Source organism: Epinephelus lanceolatus, chromosome 12 (assembly GCF_041903045.1).
Source record: "Epinephelus lanceolatus isolate andai-2023 chromosome 12, ASM4190304v1, whole genome shotgun sequence".
NCBI classification, from domain to species: domain Eukaryota; kingdom Metazoa; phylum Chordata; class Actinopteri; order Perciformes; family Serranidae; genus Epinephelus; species Epinephelus lanceolatus.
In genome coordinates this window covers 21,170,191-21,193,929 of record NC_135745.1, presented here as the reverse complement: position 1 = coordinate 21,193,929, position 23,739 = coordinate 21,170,191, and the positions used below count along the sequence as shown (strand labels likewise).

General features: G+C 42.3%; 1 protein-coding gene across 1 annotated transcript; it reads right to left on the bottom strand.

Moving 5' to 3' along the window:
• Window positions 1-71: 71 nt before the first annotated feature.
• On the bottom strand, window positions 72-23,236 carry emilin2a (elastin microfibril interfacer 2a). Its single transcript, XM_033651510.2, has 9 exons — window positions 22,972-23,236; window positions 22,262-22,387; window positions 18,383-18,573; window positions 16,269-18,233; window positions 6,841-7,194; window positions 3,812-3,865; window positions 3,237-3,296; window positions 1,754-1,894; window positions 72-804 (listed from the first exon to the last, which is right to left on the bottom strand). The coding sequence occupies exons 1-9, from the start codon at window positions 23,151-23,153 to the stop codon at window positions 470-472; spliced, it is 3,408 nt and encodes a 1,135-aa protein (XP_033507401.2). The 5' UTR covers window positions 23,154-23,236; the 3' UTR covers window positions 72-469.
• Between the last annotated feature and the right edge of the window lie 503 nt (window positions 23,237-23,739).

The following is a 23,739-nucleotide window of genomic DNA, read 5'->3' as shown; positions in this document are numbered from 1 at the left end:
ATGATTATTAATCGTCGTCATTCTCTCCCTCTACAGCGCAGATTACACAGTAAGATGAAGTGAGCTCATACTTTGATTTATCATGGTTTATTGCCCAACCAACAATATCATATTCTGCTGACATGTTACTGTATACTGAGTCTCTGAGATGGTTTTGTTAAAATAATAATTACATTTTATGCATTTTAATGTTAATTTATAAACACTTATTTACACAAGACATTCACAATAGGTACAAAAAGGCAACTTGATAATCAAATATATTAGAAACAAATTCTGCTTCTTGTATTCAGGTATATTTGGCAAATGCCGTACAAATTGCAATTTAATGACTTTTCTTAACTGAATTTATAAGTGAGGATCGTCACACAGTGGCACCACATCACAGCAAATCAGTGAAAACTATGGTCGCTTCAGCATCTCCCCCAGTCATCAAACTAGTCCTTGTTTCCTCCCAGCTGAGCTCCAGCTATCTCATGTCCTGTGGTGCATACAGGAAGATGGCGCTGTAGGTGGAGAGGATCTCCCTGGCCCCGGTGGTGGCCAGCTGGCCCGCGGTCCTCACCAGGCCCACGCGGTCTCCTTTCCTCAGGGGCAGGATCTGACTGAAGGACACCGAGCCTCCGCAGCCGCAGTTACCATTAGCCGAGCCCCTGTGGTGACCAGCCACGGGCCCAGCTGAGCTCTGCAGCCTCTGGACGCTGCGGTTAGACACGGACAGGACAGCATCCACACGGTCGCCCTGCTTTGCAGTCAGCAGTCCAGAAATAAGGTATCGGCCATCTATAGGTACAGTGAAGATCCCTGCAGAGATGAGAGAGGGGAAGAGTGAGTGTGATCAATGAGGAGAGTTAGATGTTTACTGTTTGTTGCTCCTCCTGTGGGTCTTCAGAGCCTTCATGGATGACTCAATGAGTGGGTTCAAATTCTTTAAAATCTTTGTTAAAACCATTCTCAGGTGCCCATTTGAACATTAAAACATGTTTCACTTTTTGTAATCAATCAAGATTGTTTTGGTGTGAGTTGCAGAGTGTTGGAGATTTCGGCCGTAGAGATCCTAGGAGAGCTAGCAGTGGCTCCACACTTCCTTTGTGCAGTGATACAGCTGGCAGTTGAAGTTTGGTAGAAAGAAAATAATCCCAGCATGAACCTGCTCACAAGATCTGTAGGTGATCTTCAGTAACCAGGGGTCTCATTAATAAAACAATGCATAGGATACATACTAAAAATATATGTACGGACAAAAGCCAAAAATATTCGTCAGTTTCTACAATCAGGCTTCAACCTCACCAACTGCATCACAAATTGCCTGTCTCCAAAATGTTCGTAAGCATGGGTCAAAGTTTCTCCCATCGGTCTGTTTTTATAGATCAAAAGTTTTGCGTTGGAAGTGGCGTATGCCTCTTTCAGGCCTCATTTTGTGCATGCGATGTTTATAAATGAGACCCCAGGTCATCGTTTCTGGTGCTTTGATCTAGTGCCATCTAGTATCTAATATCTCAACACTCTGCAACACACACCAAAACAATCTAGATTGATAAATAGCGCTACAGGTAAGAGGAAAAATATTTAGTTTTGATTTTTTGAAGACCTGATAACAAACTAGTAAAACCACAAATGTTGCAGACACAAAGCAATACATTTTGTCCCATATGCTCTGTATGACTGACATGAAATGTATCCAATAAGCCCATGTACAGTAACACAGTGACACAAGTATTGAGACGTCGTCGTTGTTGTTGTTGTTGTGTACCTGTGTGGGGATTGTAGTGTCCGCCGTCGTTGACTAGAACTCTGTTAAAGCAGATGAAGCCAAAGTCTCCAGAGAGGGGCTGCTGTGTGAGGCCGGCAGAGAAGGAGAAAGGATCTGCAAAGGCTCCGCTGTCGGCTGAGACTGTAACGGAAAACAACCATGTAAGTCGATTAGCGTTTCATGTCTAAAGTGAATGACATTTCTCACTTTATGCACATTAACTGGAATACATGACTTCAAAGGAGCTGTATGCTTCATTCAAAGCATATCTGTGACAGTCTAGGCTGGGATTGCCTGCACACAGTTCTCAACATGGAGGTGGCTAAGGCCCTGATCGCACAGAAAGCACACTGCCTTTTTTTAATTGAATGCCACTAGTGAAAAAAAATTTGCTTTGCTTTTTATTGTTGCCAGGCAACTACACCAACATGTCCTTACACTGACCTTCCCATGTGATCAATCTACCATTTCTTTCCCTAGCAACTTGTATCTAGTTCCTAAAATGTTCAGGCAGAGGTTACTTGCTGTAGCTGTGGTTGAGGGTGAGAGGCTGTCAGCAAACAGTTTGTTGGGCACAGGGAAACAGAGATCGGTGTGGGTACATGAGCCCCAAAAAAGAGGGTGGATCACGGAGAATACCACCAGTTGGTCAAGGAGCTTCACCTCCATGATGGCTGTTTCCAGGCATATGTTAGGATGACTAGGGGCAGTTTGACAACCTACTGTCTATCATGGGGCTGTATACCAACTGTAAACTTATTGTCGTGACCATGACGAGAAAAGAGATTTTTTTGATGTTTCAAGTTTTTTCTCCTCAAGGAGTTCAGAGCACTCCAGCAAAAACACTAGATGCTTAGAGCGCAGAAACACGAGGCATGTTGCAATGTAAAAACCGCAAGCAAAAAGCTTCATTCTCATTAAAATCAATTACAAAAAGGTGCCTCCAGCTGCTACTGTATAACGCTTTGCGCTACACGCTATGTGTGTGATCAGGGCCTAAGCCAGCAGCTAGCCAACTGTGCTAACAGTGCTAACAATAACAACAGTGCTGACAGAGCTAACATTCTTAACATGAGAGAGAACCAAAGGGTGGGCTCTATGCTTCTATGCCAATGTTGTTCCCCTCTGTGGGGCAGGCCAGCATTATCAGCAGTGACCACTGTATGACTGCAGTGCAGGGCAGGGGCAATTAGCTAACCTGTAAGATAAACACACAGGGACTCATATGCCCTAACGCAGCTGGATCGTCTACCACAACAACAAACAGAGAAGCTCGGATTACTACACACACAGTGTGACTTATTTCTCTGCTCAGGGCGCCAGTATTCCACTAAATCTTTCCAAAGCAAATACTGTTTTGCTGCTACATTAACACTCTGAATGTCTCATACAGCTCCTTTAACTTCCTCACAGATCTTCATTTTTGTGCTAATGACTTTTTTCTTTATTGACAGTTTCTAAGATTGAGAGAGATGGATTTTACCTGGTGTTTCAACTGGAGTGTGGTACATCGGGTTCCAGGGCACCTTTGCTGCCACAGGAACTACAAGGTACAATAAAAGAAAGTGTTAACTGTGTATTAATTACCACAGTCACAGCTGTGAGCTGAGGATTTGACACTTTTATTTTAAAGACATGTCATTTATATGAATCTCTAATGATGTTTTTAAAATTTATACACATAATCCATTTATAAACTGAAGTGTCCTTGTGCTTTTCTGAGTTGATAAGTAGCTGAAAAGGAAGAAAAAATAGCTCTTTGTTCCAGTGACTAAAGCCATTATCTACTTAATTAATTTCCTTTTCCTTTTGATTACCAAATGTAACATTCACCATGGAGCCCAGGGTAAAACTTTCTGCTAACTTCCTTCAGAGGAGCTAAAATCCTTCTACAGCCCGCCCACACCTCCTTAAACTAAACACATCCAGTTCCCTCTCCCTCACACTCTCAGGCTATAAATTATTCACTGCTTCTCCAAATTTTTTACACTGATGTAGTGGAACGGCAAAGTCTGCAGATGCATGCCTTGTTAACATGATAATGAACTGCTACAATACCTTGGCGGCTGGTCGATTGAGGCTTGAATGATGCGGGCTGCAGAGGTGGATAGCCTGTGAAAGAAACAGATGACAAACACATCATGTTTTATAATCATGTGAGGAGAAAAGTTAGCGAATGTTCTTGCCAGAGGCGGTTGTTTGGTTTTCCATCTGACCATTATGGCAAAAACACTGCGGGACAGTTTCCCAGGGAAGGTATAAATTAAAACAAAACAGGTTGTAATCTAGGCTGCACAATTTTGGGTTTACAAGTGGTTTTTTGAATCAGTTTGATGTTGGTTTAGCTGCTCTGGGACAATGGGATCTATAAGCAGTTTCAGGCATTTACAGTTTCCTCAGAGCCTTGAAATGGATTCAAACCTGCAGATATTTGTGCAGTTTGAGTTCCAAATAAAACCAAGAACCATAAAACAGAAATAAAACAAACCAACCACAAGGATCCACAGCTCTGTAACGAAAAAATGTGAAAACCCTTCGATGATGAAGAGCAATTAAAAACTTTTACAGCTCTATATTAAAGCCTGAAGATGTGCATGAATTTTGAATGCACAGTTCCTCGGGTTAGGATTCTCATTTCTAGATTAAAAGGACATATTTCAAAACTGTTCTTCATTCCTTTTCTGCTACAACACTCCATGTGGAGGCTGAAGCAAAGCCTTTGTTTTGTTCTTTGATAGTTTGCCTAATCATCCTATATGCAGTCCAGTTAATTCAATCCAAAACTGGCTGTCAGACTATCTGTTGTCTCTTCTGTCTAATTTGAGTTGGCCCCAATTAAAAGCCGTTAAGTGTAGCATTCCTACGTGTGGATGACAATAAAAAAAAGTACAAGAACAATTAAACCTTTCTTATGGGCTCCATGTGTGAAAAACGCTAATGAGAACAAACAGACCGAGGCTCAATTCCAAATTTGGTCATTGCTGATGTAATTTCAGTGAGCGTATCTGATGTGACTGTTTGACAGCACTGTTGCGAAGAGGAACATACATTATATTATGTCACACATGTGGTAATGCTGGTCTAGCCGAGCTGTCCGTGGTGCCAGAGTTATGACACAGTGTCATAAAACACCCCTCTTGTCATGGCAGCGATGACAGAGTCTAGTCACAGCTTTCATGCATGCAGACTCTGTGCATCAGAATCAGGATTAACGCTTTAGATTACAGCCTGTAAATTACAGTGTGGTTATTAAGCACATATGGAGACACAATAAAATACTTATGGGTACTTAAACTGACACAAATACTAAGTGAAGACGGGAGGTCAGGGAATAAGGTGGTTCAACATTGTGTTTAAAGGTCTCGTGTGTGGGATTTAGTGCCATCTAGTGGTAAGGGGTGCAGATTGCAGCCAACTGAAACTTCTCCCCCATGTGCCAAGCGTGTAGGACAGGGGTAGGCAACCTGGGACTCCGAAGCCACAGTGGCTCCCTGTGGCTTTCACATAAAATTATATGGAAATGAATGATGGTTATTTTTAACATTCAGATTATTATTATTATTATTATTATTATTGTAAAAATGTGCAGCCTATACATCAAATTAAAAAACGTTTCATTAAGGGATTAACTTTGAATTAGATTACACTGTAAAGTATCTTTTATATTACTAAGTACCTATTTAACAATTGTATATTTATGGTTAACAAGACATGACGGATGGGGAAAAGGGTATTTTTATTGTAATGAATTTAGTAATGGTATTATTTATTTTAAAATTGTGACATACTTCCAAAAAAACATTTCAGAAAAGGACATTGCTTTCAAATATGCAGAATGTTTTACTGACAATATACAGGACATTATTGTTGTTTCTGGGGAACCAAACATTAGGCCAAGCATGGGAGGAAGGGTGAACCTCTGAGACTGTAACTATAAAATAATAGTCATGTTTATGGTTTTTGAATGGTGATAAAATGCTGCTGAGCAGTATTGCAGTTTTAAGACCAAATGTAGGATCCATTTGATAATTGAAACGGATGCTCATGAGCAACCTTTTTTAACATTTTAACAGATTACAGACAATTCTGTAGCCAAATACACAAACTGTCACTCAAAGACAAACTTAAAGGGCTGTCCACACTAACAATAACTATCACAATAACTTTATTGTTTTAAAATCACCACAACCAACAAAAACAGCGACAGTGGTCAAAGACATCATTGGGATAAATTTCGGAGCAATTTGATGAACGATAGAAACATTGACAGCCAATCACAATCCATTCCAATATTCAGGGCATCACAGCTTAAGTGTTTTACAAAACATAATCATATGGATGCTTACATCATTATCATTATAGTTATGATTTTAGTTATTGTTCTTGGTGTGGACGGCCCTTTACTTTGGTTTATTAAACAACAATTTAAACAATATTGTGGCGGGCTATTCCCCCTTTCTGATGTGTGTACAACGAAACTCAATACATCATATTTTATATTTACTGATTGAATATTTTACTTAGTGAAAAGTGCCACAAGTAGTTTGGCTCCTTTTTGTGACATATAGGCTGAGTCTGTTGGCCACCGGTGAGTGCCCTGTAATTATTATCATTGTTTTAGGTCATTTAAAATTACTTAGGTGTAATTTATTTCCTTTGTTACACACTTATTCCTTGTACTTCTTCTCTTGTACACACAATTATGTGCCTGCAGTTTAATATATATTAATTTTTCTGTACTGTAATTTTCAGGCTATAATTTAAAGCGTTACTAAATCAGTGGAGTAAACAAAAAAGGTACCCAAGTAAAAAGTACTGTTGCTACTGTTACTGATTCAAGTAGACGCAAACAGACATACATTTTCGCAAATGTACTCAAGTAAGAGTAAAAAATATTCTGCAAAACAACCACTTTTAGAAGCACAGTTTATCCAAAAAAATACCCTCTACTGGTCTTGAGTAAAACTAAAATCAGAGGTTCAGTGTTTCCACAGATTTCTATCAGTTATAAAAACATGTAAATCAGAGCTGCAGTGTGACGGTGGTCTACAACACCAAAGGTGACCACCACCATTAGCACTACGCACCTGGAGCTCCAGCAAATCCTTTGACAGGCATGCTGGACGAGTCCTCGGACCCTCTCCGCACAGTCACCCTGCGGCTGTACCCTGGAGGTCCGGCCTCCCCCGTCTCCACCACTGGCCTTACGGGAACCAGGGGCAGAGTGTTGTGGGCTGGTTGCTGGGGTCTGAACGGCTGGTTTGGCGGACTGATCTTGATCGTGTGCATGCTGGGCTGCTGTGGTTGGCTGGGATTGTATGGCTGCCTGGGGCTAGATGGCGGCGGTGGGATGATGAGAGGGATGTGGATTTGTTGGATTCTCGTTCTGCCCTGAGTCGAATCTGGCAAAGGAGCTGGCCTCTCTGGTCTTAAGGTCATTCCTTAGAAAGTGCAAGAAAAAGACAGACAGTGGTAGGATCGTAAATATATCAAATTACGGCTCACTGTCTAACCATGTGATAGGCGTTACCATCTGGTCACAACAATTGAAAGTCAGAGAAAATGCCTCAACTGCAAAGGCACAAGCTTCCAATTTACTTTTTTGTTTATAAATCCCACTTCCTCTCTCACATTCAGACCACATCCCTCCCTTCTCTCGTGAATTCACTTTTAACGACTTAAATTTTGATGACAGGCCAAATTAGACCCGGCTTTCACTGCACCTCTGAGCTTTTTCTTTTCAACCGTTATTACCCTTCATAAAAGCAGAGCAGGCGGTCCGTATGAGTTTTAGGCAACGAGAACCATCTGAACGGAAACCAGTTGGCCGCCTGCCAGACCCCCTGAGGGCGCAGACATCACCTGGGCCTCTGAGGTAAGCGCAGAGACACTGTGAGAGCGTCCTGGGGACAAATAACCAAAATAATTACAGTACCTACCTTGTGTCAGTCCCGTCTCACAGCCAGGTGTCCGACAGATTGTGTCAAACCGTATTTAAGATTCAGTGAAGGAGTTTCTACATTGAATGGCCTGATTGATGCGAGTCTGTGGTGCTGTTTAAACCTTGTGGGTGAGGTTGGAGTACATGTAACAGGATTACAGTAATGTAATTCAGCCAAAGACACTTACATCAAGGAAATGACCACTTATTCCAAATGATTATACAGTGAGGTTAGACAGAAAAGGCTTTGATCCTTCAGGAAGCACTCGAGGAATACTAACAAAGATACTGCAGGGATAACAACAATATGATCCTATAGGATACTGAATATAGAGATAACTGTAAACTTACATTAATGTTAAATCTTAGCAAAACCAACAATACAAACAGAAGCTACAGTACAGTACAGTACAGTACAGTACATAAGGATGTTAGAGTGGTGAAAAGTGCTGCAGCAGCAGGCAGTGCAGATGTGAAGGCATGAGCAGTGTAAAAGTGAGAACTGTTATGTTATAAAGGCTACTTTGTACACCTGCATGAATCTGATTGGATGCTACTGGTCTGCAAGTAATGATCAGCTGTCATATAAACAGGCTAATAGATGCTGAAGCATCAAGGAAACAGCTGATCAGCTAATGCAAGTGTCTCTTCAAACACTGGCTTTGCAATGTAAGAAGCCTTCACATGGTACTTTGATATATTAATCTCGATCTGAGTCCTCGATTCAAGATTTTTCTGGAGTTTATCAACCATATCTCGCCATCTGTAGCTACATCTGCTGATAATGACCACAAATTGTAGTTGAAAGCTCTGGAGAAGGCTGGTCAGTGGACCTTCAAGGATCAGTCCACCCCAAACTCAGAAATACATATTTTTCCTCTCACCTGTAGCACTATTTATCAATCTGGATAGTTCTGGTGTGAGTTGTTGAGTGGTGCCCAAAGCACCAAAAATACATTTGAGAAACTCAACAGCAATGTCTCTCTCTCGAAATCATGACCTGGTTACTCTTCACAGACCTTGTTGTTTAGAGATTTAGAGATAGGGTAAGGAGCTCGGACATCCGGAGGGAGCTCGAAGTAGAGACGCTGCTCCTTCGCATCAAAAGGGGTCAGTTGAGGTGGTTCAGGCATCTGATCAGGATGCCTCCTGGCTGCCTCCCGCTGGAGGAGTTTCGGGCATGTCCAACCAGTAGGAGGCCCTGGGGCAGATCCAGAACATGCTGAAGGGATTATATATCTCATCTGACCTGGGAACGCTTTGGGGAGAGGGATGTCTGGGGTGCTTTGCCTGGCCTGCTGCCCAGGCAACCCGGCCTCGGATAAATGGATGAAAATGGATTGATAGATGGATTTAATGTGCAGAAGGAGGAGTGCATCTACTCATAGGCAAGAGGCTCGTACTTGTGAGAGTGCAAGATGTAAACATAAATGGCATCCTCCTCGGCTGACCTTAAACATTAGCTAGCTAGCTGATAGTAGTAGGTGAGCTAGCATACGTCCGTGCGGTGATTCGGTTGCCGGGTGTAGTTCAATAGAAGGAAAATAGATCCTACATGAAACTGCTCACAACAAGGTCTTAAGATTGTCTTGGGTAAACAGGTCATGATTTCTGAAAAGAGACATTGCTTCTGAGTCTTTCTTTTTTTGTTTTTTTGCCACCATTAGTACCACAAGTGGAGTGGCATCTAATTCCATTATATTTGATAAAAGGCAGACATCTCTATGGTCGATATCGCCAACACTTGGCAACTCACACCAAAACAATCTCAATTGATAAACAGCACTTCAGGTAAGAGGGAAATATACATATATATATATTTAATTGCGGGATCATTTTGACAAAGCACTGTTTCTAAGGTTAAGTATGAACGTTCATGCTCAAATGCTCAGGGTACAATTAAATCACTTTTTAGCATCCTGAAACTAGAATAATTATTTTAATCGTTCTAAGTTCGACCACAGCCAATGAATCAAAAGTTACCTAATAATTCGGTCTAGCACTGAGGCAAAGTGATCAATCCTAAAGTACCTGAGAGCAACTGTATTACATTAGAGTCTGCCTGTTATTCTGGATTATGAAAGCCACTCTGTTCTTATCAAATAAAACATCATCAGCCATCAACCGAATTCTTCCTTCTTACTGCAAGTGATACCACAAGCTACTCAGAAACCACATGTATAATCAAAAACAAATTAAACCCAGCAATCATGTTGTACTGAGATAATCAGAAATCTCTTCCTCATTTCCTCCCTGTGCCTCCTTCAGGACGTTGGTTGCCTGAGTGCATATTTCCCATGAGCTCTCAGCCTGTGTCTCACTAAGGGGGCAACCACAAAAGTTGAAAAACACACAGACAGGCACACACACACACACATATACACACTAGTGCTGGTGCAACCAACAGCATCACCAAAACCAGATGTTATTGCTCACAAAGCAGATTGAGACACTGCAGGGGGAGGGATGCTGTAGTCACTGCCGTTTCAACGGCTTCGGGTGACAATGCGTGAGTGTTCAAAAGTGTCTGAAAGCCTCAAGGATTATTGCAGCAGACAAGCTGATCATGCGATGGAAAATGGTGTCAAGGGGCACAGAACAGGGTGTGGTGGTTAAGCATACAATAATGCAATCACTCCCTTCTCTGGCATACATTTTTCCTTTCCTTGCTATGCACATGGACACAATTTCATCCTCCACCCCGTTTTCCTCTAGTGATATGATGGGAGGTTCAAATTGTGCACTGCATGGCAGACCTCAGGGACTCCCTTTGTGTATCTGGGTCCATTCTCCTCTGAAGACTTCCAGATGGGCTCATGGGTCAGAGATGGAAACACCTCACGTCGAGGCTTCAGAGATCTGTCTCTGGGGAAGCTGCTGCAGTCAGTGCTCCCCCTCAAAATTCTGGGGCTGACTAAATATATACAGTGCGTGTGTTTGTGGCGGTGTTGAGTTCAATTTTCCATTCTTTCCCAGCAGACATCCTTTGACTTCAAAAAGCCTTTGATATCTTGTTTTTCTTGTATTCCCTCATCACGGCAGACAGTTAATCTTACTGCCTGTCTCTCCTATATAAAGTCAGAATGATCAATTGCAAAGCATTGATCCATGAAATCAAAGACTTCATTTTATACCCGCTTTAATACAACTGCTTTTTTTTTCTTCTCTGAAGGCCTCGCCTGTCAATAGACACTTACAGGACAGGGTGGAGGGAGAGGACGAAAAGAAGTCCTCTGGCATTCTTGGAAGGACAAATTGGAAGAAAAAAAATTGACAGAAGGAGAGAGAGTGACGAGGGAGTAACAGCAGAGCAATCCAGAGATAAGAGAGAGAGAAAGAAAATGACAGGGAAGTGATTTGAGCAAGACTGGGATCACCTCCAAAAGAAAAAGGAGGAGTAGAAAAAAAACATCTTGAGAATCGAATGAGAAAATTCAGCACAAGAAAGCTGATTAGTCACCATCTGAGCGAGGGACAGCGTGCTCAAGTAAGTTCTTTGAAAACAGAAGCATTTTCCATATTTTACATTTCCTAATAACGTCTATAGTCTTCATCCCTCAAGCCTAATCGCGCCTAATTTTTAAAGTGACTTTGATACATCAGTGTTATATGTAGCAGAGTCGCTGCTGCTCAACCACAACTCCCTATCGGAAAGAAAACAGCCAGAAACAAACACACATAAGCTGTAATGGCAGACCTCTGCTGCAGCAGCTGCTGTGGGCCAAACAGTTTGCAACTAAAGTCACACAGTTCCATTCAGCAGTCACATTGAGTAAGGGCAATGCTATTCCTGTTAATCTTTCAGTTATGTTATTACAACACCTCATCTGTTCGCAGCCTCCTCGGGGCCTTCATATGACCGAGTCGAGAATATAAGCTCAAACGCAGAGAGGAAACATTTCAGTAGGATCTCAACCACTACCACCACCACACCCACAGAGCTGGGATTTTTCATGGAATTTTTTTTAATGTCCATTTAGACTATTTCTCTCTCCTTCCCAAACTTGAGGAAAACATTAAATCCTCATGCTACCTCAGCCACACAGACCGCCTCCCTCTCTCATGGGATTTATGATACAAACTATGACCACAGAGAGAGTACAATCATGGTTAAAGGCGATACACTTATTCACTGTCTTGCTGAGAGTGAGAAAAGATTATTGAAGCTGCTCTCATGTCTGTACAGTAAAAATGAAACTTCCACCAGCAGCCGGCTTATTTATCTTATCACAAAGGCTGTCAACAAGAGAAAACAGCTCAGCAGGCTCTGTCCAAAAAATTGTTGAATTCGTACAAAGACCAAAGCATGAAAACAACAATTTGCTGGGGGCTATGTGAAAGACTGGTTCCCAGACAAACAACAAACAACATGTTTATTAGCTTTTGAGGTGCTGGTGGGCAGAACAAGTCTAGCCGTTTCCCTCTGTTTCCAGCCTGCATGCTAAGCTACATTAGCCGATGTATTGTCAAAGACTGTTTCCCCAACAGTATGTGTCTCTCCCTACCCTAAGCATGAACCCTAACCACCAAGAGATAGGCTACATTGAAAGGAGGGAAACACTGTTTGATGGGAAAACACATTTGGATACAAGACCAGCTCCTAGCAGTAGCTTCATACTAGCTTCATACTTAGCATACAGCAGCCCACTCACCAAAGAAAACTGTTGGTGTTGGGCATTTTGGCAAACCATGGATACATTTCATTTAAACGCTTCATACATATCATATCAGTGTTTCTTAAGTGACGTAGTTCTGATAACATGAGCTGACACTGGTTGTTGACATTGGTCAGACATTGGTAGTATTTCCGGTCTTGATTGTGCTACCAAAAGCAGGTGTTTTTGGCAAGACATCGGCAGCATTTCCAGCTGTGACTGTGCCACCAAAAGCTGGTGTTTTTGGCAAGACATCAACGGCATTTTCAACCATGATTGTGCAACCAAAACCAAGTGTTTTGTAACAAGACATTGGCAGCATTTCCATCTGTAACTGAGCTACCAAAAGTGGGTGTTTCTGGTGAGACATCGACAGCATTTTCAGCCATGTGATTGTGTCACCAAACCAAGTGTTTTTGGCGAGACATCGATGGCATTTCCAGCTGTGATTGTGCGACCAAAAGCAGGTGTTTTTTGACAAGACATTGGCTGAATTAACAGCAGAAATTGTGCCACCAAAAGCTGGTGTTTGGCAAGATGTTGACTGCATTTACAACCACGATTGTGCCCCCAAATGTAGGTGCTTTTTGGTATGACATTGGCACCATTTCCAGCTGTGATTGTTCCACCAAAAGCAGGTGTTTTAAGCAATAACATGATCTTTTCCTAACCATAACAAAGTGGTTTTTGTACCTAAACATTGGGTTTTATACAGACATGCATCAATCTTCTTATCTAACTCTTAGCAAGAAGGCAAATAAGCAAATTTCCCAAAATTTCATGTTGTAAGTATGATGAAAGCTAAGACCTGATTTAAAGTTACCTGACAAACATGTTTCACAATCCTGCTGCAGAATGCACACTTTCGAATTCTGGGCAGAGGTGCAGTATAATGTGACGTGTACAGTAATGAAGTCAAGTATCACAATTTGGAAATAACTGTCCATATTTGGCAAAGAGTGAAATGGAATATATAAATGCCTTCACGCTCTCCGTCTCTCTACACCACAACCATTAATTCATCCACACTCCTTTTCGCCTCAGGTCCCTATCGCACCATTGTTTCGGACGATGGTTTAAGAAAGGGAGGCACGGGTGATGGGGCCCCAGTCATGACATCACAGCTGAGGGTAGTCGAAGCATCTGGTCCTGGGTGTGGAGCCCTGCTTCTCCCCTCTCCATCAAGACTGGTTCCAGCAGTGAGTCAGGGCCCTTAATGAGGACCAGACTCCACACATCAGGCTGAGGTCACCCTACGGGAATCTCTGGAGGTTGGTATGTGTACATGTGTAAGAGGAAAGAGAGGGAGGGAGGTGTATTGTGTATGAGCCTGTGTGTGTACAGTAATGGTGTGTAATTGTGTACGAGGCGACCGGGAACTGAGATCTAAGTCTGCAGTCCTGTGGTATGAGTAAAAAGGCAATGTCATGCTGCAGGAAAGGAGACCTCACAGCTCAACATGTTCATAAAGGGAGTGGGAAAGATGGACCAGGCTGCTCGGGTGTTCTGACATTTACATAAGGGAGCAATGAGGCACAAAACAGCGCGAGTAAATCATCAGAGTAGTTAGGAGGGGCTGACCTCGGCATGTAAGAAATTAATTTCTTATATAAAAACTGGGGAATTCTTAGGACAACATGAGTGGAAGTCAAAGGAAGTTTCCAATGTGGGCCTCTGCTTCTTGGTGCTGGGACATATTGAATGACATATTCAAGGCGAGCACAGGAGGCCCCGTGAACTTGTGTCCTCCCTCTCCGGGAAATACCCTGCGGCCATTCATGGGATCTTATCCTCCCCTCCAAGCCTCCATGTAAACCAAGCAAGCAGAATGCATTATATGGAGGATTATCTCCAGGAAAAGTTTGTGTTTACACAGATGTTAATCACACTTGATAAACTCATATGGTGGAAGTTAGAGAAGAAGCTGCAAAGGAGTGTGTGTATTCAGTCATTTCAGTTTCTCACTGTGCTAATAAACCCAATAACTTTTAAGTGTTGAAACTGTGCCATAATCTATATACAATATATCTTTACAGTCACACTAAAAAGTAAAACCTAAGAGTAATAAATATGCTTATTTGCTTTCTTTTTTTGCTGGGAGTTGGATGAAATTCAATATGAAACTCAAGGCAGCACCCGGTCAGTTTAGCTTGGGTTACAAGTGGATCCTGGGAGAAAGGGCTAGCCTGCCTGTCTCCAAAAGTACTAAAAAACCTTAAGCATATAACCCTGTGTAAAACCACAACTTGATGTTTTACATTTCTTTTTTGGGCAGATAAAACAAAACCTTACAGATTAAGATATGACATGCTAATAAGTGATGTGCTGGTAGGCAGATTTTGGCAGATTTGCTCAAGGTTTTCCCCTGTTTCCACTCTTTATAATAAGCTAAATTAACTGATGCTGATCGTACGATCGTATGCCTCTGCATTTATCAATTCCTTTTATCAGTGCCAGCATGTTTTTCGGACAGTTGCTTATCCTGTTGGGGGATGCGGGGGTGCTGGAGCAGGGTACACCGTAGACAGGTCTCAGCCAGAGTATCACAGGGCTGACACATAGAGACAGACAACCATTCACACTCACATTCACACCTACAGGCAATTTAGAGTCAACAATTAACCTGCATGTCTTTGGACTGTGGGAGGAAGCCAGAGTACCAAAAGAAAACATGCAAACTCTTCACAGAAGGGCTACCCCACCCTACGGTTTGAACCAGAAACCCCCTTGCTGTGAGGCGACAATGCTAACCACTTGACCACCATGCCACTTATGCATTGCAAAACCACAATGTCAAACTAATGCGTCTACATTGCTGGAAACTTGCAACAAGGAGTCATGGCAGGAAGAAACTGTCTAAAGCATGGCTTCACTTCACAAAGAAAGATGACAACAGTGCTGCTTGTAATGTCTGGAAAATGATCATTTCAAGTAAAGATGGAAACACCAGCAATAAGCTTAAACATCTTTCTATGTAACATAGGCTTAAATTCCAGGAATGCCACGTATTTAACACTCTTATCTGTCCATCCAGGATTTCGCAGGCTGTTTTTAGGATTGCTGCGGCCTGAAATACCTGATTTCATGGCAGTTTTTCTGATAAACTGCGATGCATGTTGCAATGTTTGTTTGTGTTTTTCGCAAAATGAAATTGCAGGGGCAAGTGATGAGATTCGGAGCCTATTATTATGAGCATTCATGACAGTGGCACTCGTGCATTGAGTGCACTCGTGCATTGAGTGCCACTGCTTCCTAATTGAGCAGCACATCTGTTAGCGAGGGCAAATATCCTGTTATAATGACATTAGAGCCATGCAGGCTGACCAGATTTTTTTCTTTGAAGGCTAAATGAAAACAAATGCTGTACAAATATTCTTGTTTCATCCATTTTAGATGATGACAGTCCCTGATGATGAGTCCCTTGCATGTGTTTTTTCTACTTTGTTTCTACAGTGCTCTGAGATGATAAAACAATTGCATTGATATTGAACACCTGTGTAGGCCTCTTTATTTCCCACAAAGAAAATTTACCAGCAATCAATAAGGGTATTGGAAAAGGAATTGGATCAATAAACAGAATCGATAATGGAATTGGTATCAATCAAATCTTATCAATTCCAATCCCTAGCTGAGCTGGTTGCTTACTTCAGGGGAGTGAAAAGGTTTGAGTCAAATACCAATGCTGTGCATGTTTAACATTCACATAATAATCCATTCCATGTGTGTGCACTGTCTGAAGTTCTGCAGTGATAAAACTGACTGAGTTATGTTCAAGACTCATCATATAAATAAATATGACCGCACCATGACTTGGTTTATGTCAGGGAAAGCCAAAGAGGCCCTTTCATCACTCCTGCCATTTCCTTCTCAAGACATTACCACAGATAGCCATCAAAGCATCATCGAACCAACAACTCACCTGGTTCTTTGGCAGTGATGTCCTTTGAAACATGTTTGGCCAATGCAGACAGCTGTGCCTGGACCCTCTGCAAGGAATTCTGCAGTGCGATGATGTCTGCGCTGTGATTTCCACAGGTGATGTTCATCCTGGACACGCAGTCCCGCATACCGCCAACATGTCTCTCCAGTCCCTCTTTCAGCTCTTTGATGTTGGCAGAAACCCCATCTAACCTTCCACACACCGTTTCAAGTCTGGTCACGCGTCCATCCACGGCAGAAATGCCGTGTGTGTTGTGTTTACATTGGCTCAGTTCAGATGACACCTGCCTGTTGAGCGTATCAAGCCTGTTCCTCAGCTCCTCCACCTCACGTCTGGTGTAATCTGCCTGACTACTGGGTATTGATGCCCATTTGGTCCGTGTTGGACTCCCAGTGCCACTCTGTTCAGCATGGCAGCATGTTGAGTTTATTCTTTGCATATCCTGGTTGTATTTGCTTAACGAGTCACTTAATCCGGTAACAGCACCAGCTAGACTGAGTACATTGTCTTGGAGGTTGATCAACCCCCTCTGGAAGTCCTCCATCGTCTTCACGCGTATATCATTTTCAGCTGACTGTCTATCAACAAGATCTTCCAGTTCCCTAAGCTTGTCTGTGTTGGAGCTGACATCTGTGTGAAGAACATCCAAGTCGTTCCTATACCGACCCAGGTCCTTCAAAAAGATCTCTAGACCTTTAGGCGTGGACGATGAACTTGTGGATGGTGATCTTATTGCACCTTCATTAATTCCCGGGCCTGAACATCCTGCAGAGCACATCTCGCCAACAGCATTGATTTTATCATCCAAACCTTGTAGAAGGAACTTATTGTTGTTGACCTCTGCCTGCATGGCATCCATGGAGTAACTAAACATTCCGGGGAAGGAGCTGTTGGTCATTTCTAACAGCGTGTTCGTAAACTGGTCCTCCATGTTGTTCAGGCCCTCCTGAAGAAGCTGCCGGAGTGCTGCCACTTCTTCGGTTACTGTACGGGTGAGCTTCTCTTCGATGTAGAAACAGTGAGTCTCTGCATTTTGCTCTGTGATATTAATGCGTGCCTCCAGCTCCTCCATCATAAGGTTAAAATCAATGTCTTCCCGTGGACCAGACAGGTGCGCCAGCTCATTGTCAATGCGCACATTCAGGATGCGGTGAGCCTCTGCAATACGGTCAATCTCACGCCACAGGTCTTTGTGGTCACTACGATCCTCTGACACTTTGGATGGATCTATCTGCCTTTGAGTTCTTACAGGTCCATCTGCGGCAGCCATGTCTAGACGTAAGGCACGGATCTCCTTTCTCAGATCAGCCTCCTTGGCATCCACCAGCTTGCTGAGGCTGGCCAAACCTTGATCACGGCTGTCTTCACAGATCTTGAGCTTGTCATTGCATGAGCTTTGTAGCTTGGCCATCTGTTCCTCTACACTCTGGTCCAGCTCCTTCTTCAGCTTCTCAAATTTTCCATCAATGAAGGTCTGTATGACATCAAACTCTGCTATGGCTGGAGTTTGAGACTGAGAGGCATCCATCAGGACGCGGATCTGCCCCTCATGACTTGACATGGTTCCTCTTAGGTCTTCCAACGCTTCATCCTTGCTTTTCAGCTCATTGTTGATATCATCCAACCGGGTCACTATTTTTTCTAACGCCTTATCCCCAGTGATCCCACCTCTAGTGGCCTGATGACCATCAAGCACTGCCGGGCTCTCTTCTGTGCCTGCAGTTGTAGCACTGTCCGGCGGACGCATGTTGTTGAGAAGTGTCACCAGAATCTTCTTTGTGTCTTCCTGCAGGTCTGTGCGGAGGTTGCTGGTTAACCCTGTCAAAGCGGACTGGAGATCCTGGACTGTCTGAGACAAGCGCTGAACTTCACCTTCGAGAAGGTGCACCTTATCTGTCCCGCCATGCCTCGTCTCATGGTGTCCTGTCTCTCTCCGCTCTGGCCCTATCATCAGGAAATAAATTAAATTTTTACTTAATAAATACAAACGAATGATACTCTGCTCTTCAGTGGTACTCAGTAAAATCTGGAAACACAGTGATATTCAGCATGAACTGACCAAAACACTTAAGGTAGAGCAGAAAATGTCTTACTCTGTGTGTGTCTGGGTGTATATCCAGGATTTGGTGGGAGGTAAGGCTGTGTTCCCTGAACTGTTTGTCGGTCTGGGGGTGGTTTTAAATCTTTACAGTCCAGACCTTGGTAACCAGGACAGCATCTCCACTCCAACTCTGTGACTGTCTTAAAGGCAATCTTGTACGTGGGTCGAAACCGATTTTGGTATCTGCGAAACAGGGCAGAGTAATACGTTTTTCAGAATCTCACACAAACATGAATATAACATTGAGTACACTGAGCTTCATTTCCAATATCAAATCCAGACCATCTGTGAAGTGTTATTCTTGTCTTTTTGCTTGTTGATGCTGCATCTACTCTGCCTTTCCAAAAAGACAAAACTCTTCCAACTGTATGTATTTTTACTGGGAACTGTTGTCTCCTGCAATCACCAAAACGTCTGCTTTTTTGAGCTTCTCCGCTGTTCCCCGTTAGACGAAAATGTCAACTTACTAGCCAAGGCAAACAATCCCCAAAGAAACAATAGATGACATCACTTCCCTGAAGGCTGGGGTCATCTCATGCAGAACATCTGGAAAGTTGATGACTGAGACAATCATCTTTGCACATTTCCCAAACTTTCACCTTTACTGATAACACTGTTCTAGCTCGACAAATAAAAAATGAAAATTTTAACATCATGGCTGTAAACAACTGTGTCCTTAAATCTCATCCTCACATGAGATACGTGGAGCCAGTGCATTGTGTCATAACTTAGAAATGGAAAAACCCGAGGTGTCTCGCCTTACTGCCAGCTCTTCTTGCTTTACGCAGAAACTTGGAAATGTGCTCCTGTGACCTAAGAATGATCTGTTTCCAGGGATCTTTTCCACAACACAGTGGCTCCTGTGGATGTGTTTGTGTGAGCGGATCACAAAGCTCAACCACAGATAGCATGTGTTGTTTCACAAGTAACAATGATTCACAAAGCTATGTTAAATTGCAATGCAACATGTTCCGGTACAGAATTAATAAAAAGTATTACTCACCACTTACTGGTATAGATACTCTTATTTACGAAAAAAAACAATTACACCCTTAAGAGGAACAGACTGCTTTGTTTATCTAATTACTACGAACTAAGTTTTCAGTTTCAGATTTCCTGATGATGGATCTCATGCACTGCTCACAGCTGTTCGTTTACGGGGACTTATTCAGTCCAAGTGAAAGTGAAATCAGCTCCTTAGATTTATTTTGATGTGGTTTTCAAATGAATTGACAACAAGGTCTGTTAGTTTTGCATTATGATAAAGGCTACGAAAAGAACATTGATTTATGCTATATAGAGGACCATGTGCTTGCTCATTACAAATCAGTGGCTGTAAAGCATATGTCTAAGTGTATGATAACACAAATTTGAACACCTGATAAATTAGATTCACAAATGTGCAGATTTATAAAACATGTATCAAAGCAGAGCTACATCTGTTCTGGAAGTGTAAATTATATTATTAAGTTTGATTAACTTTGATGCAACAGGTGTACAACTTAGCAAAGTGGTAATTCAAAAAGGTAAAAGTAAACTCTGGCGTGGATATAAGCAAATATGCTGAGTAAAAGCCAATGTATGACCTTTTTCATTTATTGTGATTTTGTTATTCGTGATCTTGGAAGGTCAGCAGCCTCCTATATCTTACTCAAATAGCTCCGTGGCTGATTTTTATCCAGTGCATGCTGTTATAAGCTCAAGGCCGCTGTGATCCCAGCCACATTGCCAGAAGAAAATGTTGGCACGTTACCTTTCTACAAACCATGGCTATGTTACATTTGTACATTTCAAATGTTATCACATTAATGTTTCTAAAGAAACTTAGTTCAGATTACATACTGTAAAACCTCAATCAAAAGCCTAGTTCCTATTAAATGCCCAGTCCCTTTTAGTAGCCAGGTGTGGCTACACATTTTGACAAATAGCCTAAACACTGGGCCTGGTCTCATCGCCAAGCAGTTCTTGTTTTTTTTTTTGTTTTTTTTAACAGAAGTTTTTTTGGCTACGTCAAATTATGTGTCCATTCCTCAATCACCCTGTATGTTATTCATATTCCTTTAGTCCATAAGGGTCCTCGGAATCAAATGGTTTTGGACACTATAATCCTCGGGTGCCGTAACTCTCTCCCTCTGATGTGCTGTCTGTCAGAGCTAGATCAAGTGAATGATTCATAATTGATACATTACCTGAAGCCTAATTTTTGTACAAGTAATATTCATACTGGTTCAAATGAACAGTTTGACTGTATTTCCTGATCTTTGCTGAGCAACAGTTTTGTGTAAAAGCAATTAAAGGCCTGTCCCATATAAATATAGGCCTGTTGATTTCAGTGATTTAAGCAAATAATAGCTCGGGCTTGTAATTGAAGTGTTACAGTAGCCTATATATAAACTGACTTTGTCATTGAGAGTTGGAGGAGACGGTGGATGGCGTGACACCTAAGTGAGACAGCTGTCAAGCTGCGGACCACTGTTCCAGACCAACACACAACAAAACTAGTTCGTTTTTTAGAGACATCAGCGGCATTTCCAGCTCCAATTAAACCACCAAAACTTGGTATTTTAAGCCAAAACATGATCTTTTCCCCCCTCTAAGTGCTTTTTGTGCCTACATGTAACCACGTTTACCACAGCTTTGTTGAAACATAAAGAAATGTTAAATTTTAACATATCCACTACATAATAATGTGCAAATATTACACATCCATGCTTTGCAGTACAATGCCAACATTTATTCTGGCCATTGGGATGGTGATCTTGAACACCACAAGGACATTAAGAGAATGATTGAATATTAGATATTGTTCAAAGTCTGTAAATGTAGTTTGTAGCTTGTTGGGGATAGGATGACATAAAGGATCATGTGTAACAGGGGGAATTACACAGCAGTAATATGTGTAACAAAGTCAAATGTACATTTTTAATATTAAGTATTATAATTACAAAAAATTTGTTTCAGTTGTTATTACCTGACACGTTTAGGCCTCTGTAGTCAATATGTGAAATGTTTGATACCCCTACATTCATCTTTGGGGGTACCACACCTATAAAGGGGTGTCTCTCGCCTTGCCTCTTCCCACTTGTTGTTGTGCTCCATGGGAGAGGTAAGCAACATTGCTTTTGTCCTGTGTCACTTAATTTGCGTAGGGGCTCAGGATTTTGTTTTTGCCACTTGCTGTCAGGTATGTTTTCTGTGTTTTATTGTGCTTAATTGAAAGTAACATGGCCGCCCCTTTTGCTACTGTGCTGCGTGGAAGAGGGGCTCGAGTTTGTATGGTGGTGTTTGACGGAGGATTTTGTCTTTGCCACTTGCTGTGAGGAATAAACGGAGATCACCTCCAAAGATATCTACAGTCTGGGCCTCTTCATATCAACCACCGGTTACACTTACATATCCAAGGAACTAAATAAATTAAATGGGAAACATTCCAAAAACTGGATGGCATTTATGTTGCTTTTCTTATGTTAGTTTAACAAAGCATGCTGCATATTGTGGCTGTATTTGATCTTGGAACAAGTGCAGGTATGGTGTCCCAAAGAGGACACAGTTGTGTTTAAGAAAGCATCCACAGGCGATCACTGGTTGCTACTGGCTATTAACACTAGGTTCTACCTTAGAGGGTAATTTCAGGTAAGTAACCACTTGTATTGCCTTTCAGCTCCAGAGATTTCTAGTCCTCATTAGCTGAAGGCTACACTTCCTGTTTAACCCTTTGCTTCCTCAGCTAGAAAATACTGCCAGTGGAGTTTCTTCAGCCACTGTGAATATCTCTGCCTCCGGAAACATTTTGTATCAGAACTCCAGCCTCATCTCATGCATCCAAACATGCACCCTCGACCCCATTCCCCTGGCTCCCCCGGATGCTCACGTCACTTGTGGCTGGCAGTCGGGCTGGTAGGCTGGGCAGGGGGCCACTACGGGCTCCTGGAAGCTCTCCACACTCCCCTGCACGGCGCAGCTCACGTTCCTCCGCACCACATAGGCACACCAGTTCCTGAGGAGAGAGGCAGAAATAAACAAGAGCTGAAAGATATACACAAGAACTGCTTTATTAGAAATACTCTGCAAACACCAGAGAATTAGATATTTAGATTTTCTTTTAGTGACTGTGGATAATGAAACTTGAACGCTTGACTGCGCCTTTCCTTAAGATTGCGTCATTTCAGTGTGATTTTTCATTTAAAACCTGTTTTAGTTTATCTAGGAAAAGTTGCCATGGTCTGCTGTAGATGATAGATTGGACTAATCACCAACATTCCTGCGTTTATCTGGATGTTATCACCTTTTGGCAACACTGACAAACTCGGTCCAAATTTAGCCACAAACTGATAAAAGCGCAGTGACGGTTAACAGGTAACAGATGACCATAAGTGGATAAATCTTCACTGCTCTGATGTCATCTCAATCAATGAGAGATTTGGACTTCATCGCATTTTTATTGGCAGCTGCACAACAAAGGCGCACAACTTCTACCTTTAGGGGAAGTTTCAAGAAACGCCCTGGTTATGATGATGGCTTTTAACAAACACAGAGACATTAAAATGGCTGTCCACGTAAATATAAAGTCCCGTTACTTACCTGTTTCTGTGTCTCTGTACCACTCCAGTGTATGCAGACCCGTGGAACAAGTCATATGAGGAGGGAGACCCGTACGTGAACTGTAAGTTCAAAAACAGTGTGAAAACTGCCCACCGCCAGTCCATCTCTCCACTTCTGCAGTTCATACTTAACAAACGCCTTAAAATAAATATTCCTAACATAGAATAACACGGCTACTCTGCTATTATCATGCGCCACAGTCTCATTGCCCCAGTGACTGATCAAACTCCAAGTTTGGGGAAGTCCACATTTACTGCAACTCCCTTGGAATGACGTTTAGGGCCGACACCCTCCTCCCAAAGATTCACGAGGAAAAAAACTTCCACAGCCTTTAAAAGAAAAAAGTTTATAGCTCCAAAAAAAGGTGTTTTGATAGTGTTAATGTTTGTCTTTAATGAAGTTGTGCTTTAGAGAAGATGCTTAATTAATGTAAATGATGCTGGCACCATCAGAGAGGATTTTGGGGGTCCAAGTTGATTACTTCTTTGTCTGCCAGCACAATAATTCACACCTCACTGATGAACATAACAGGATAATGTCTTTTGAATGCAACCTTCAGAGTTGAAAGAGGTGTGTGTAGTGCTGGTGTTGATGAAATTCATGGCCAGGGATAACAGCGGTAATTTACATTCTGTCTGCTCTGTTGCTGAAAGGGGGGGATGTGTGTGTGTGTGTGTGTGTGTGTGGGGGGGGGGGGGGGGGGGGGGGCATATATAGTCTGTTCTCTCCGCACTGAGCAAATTCTAT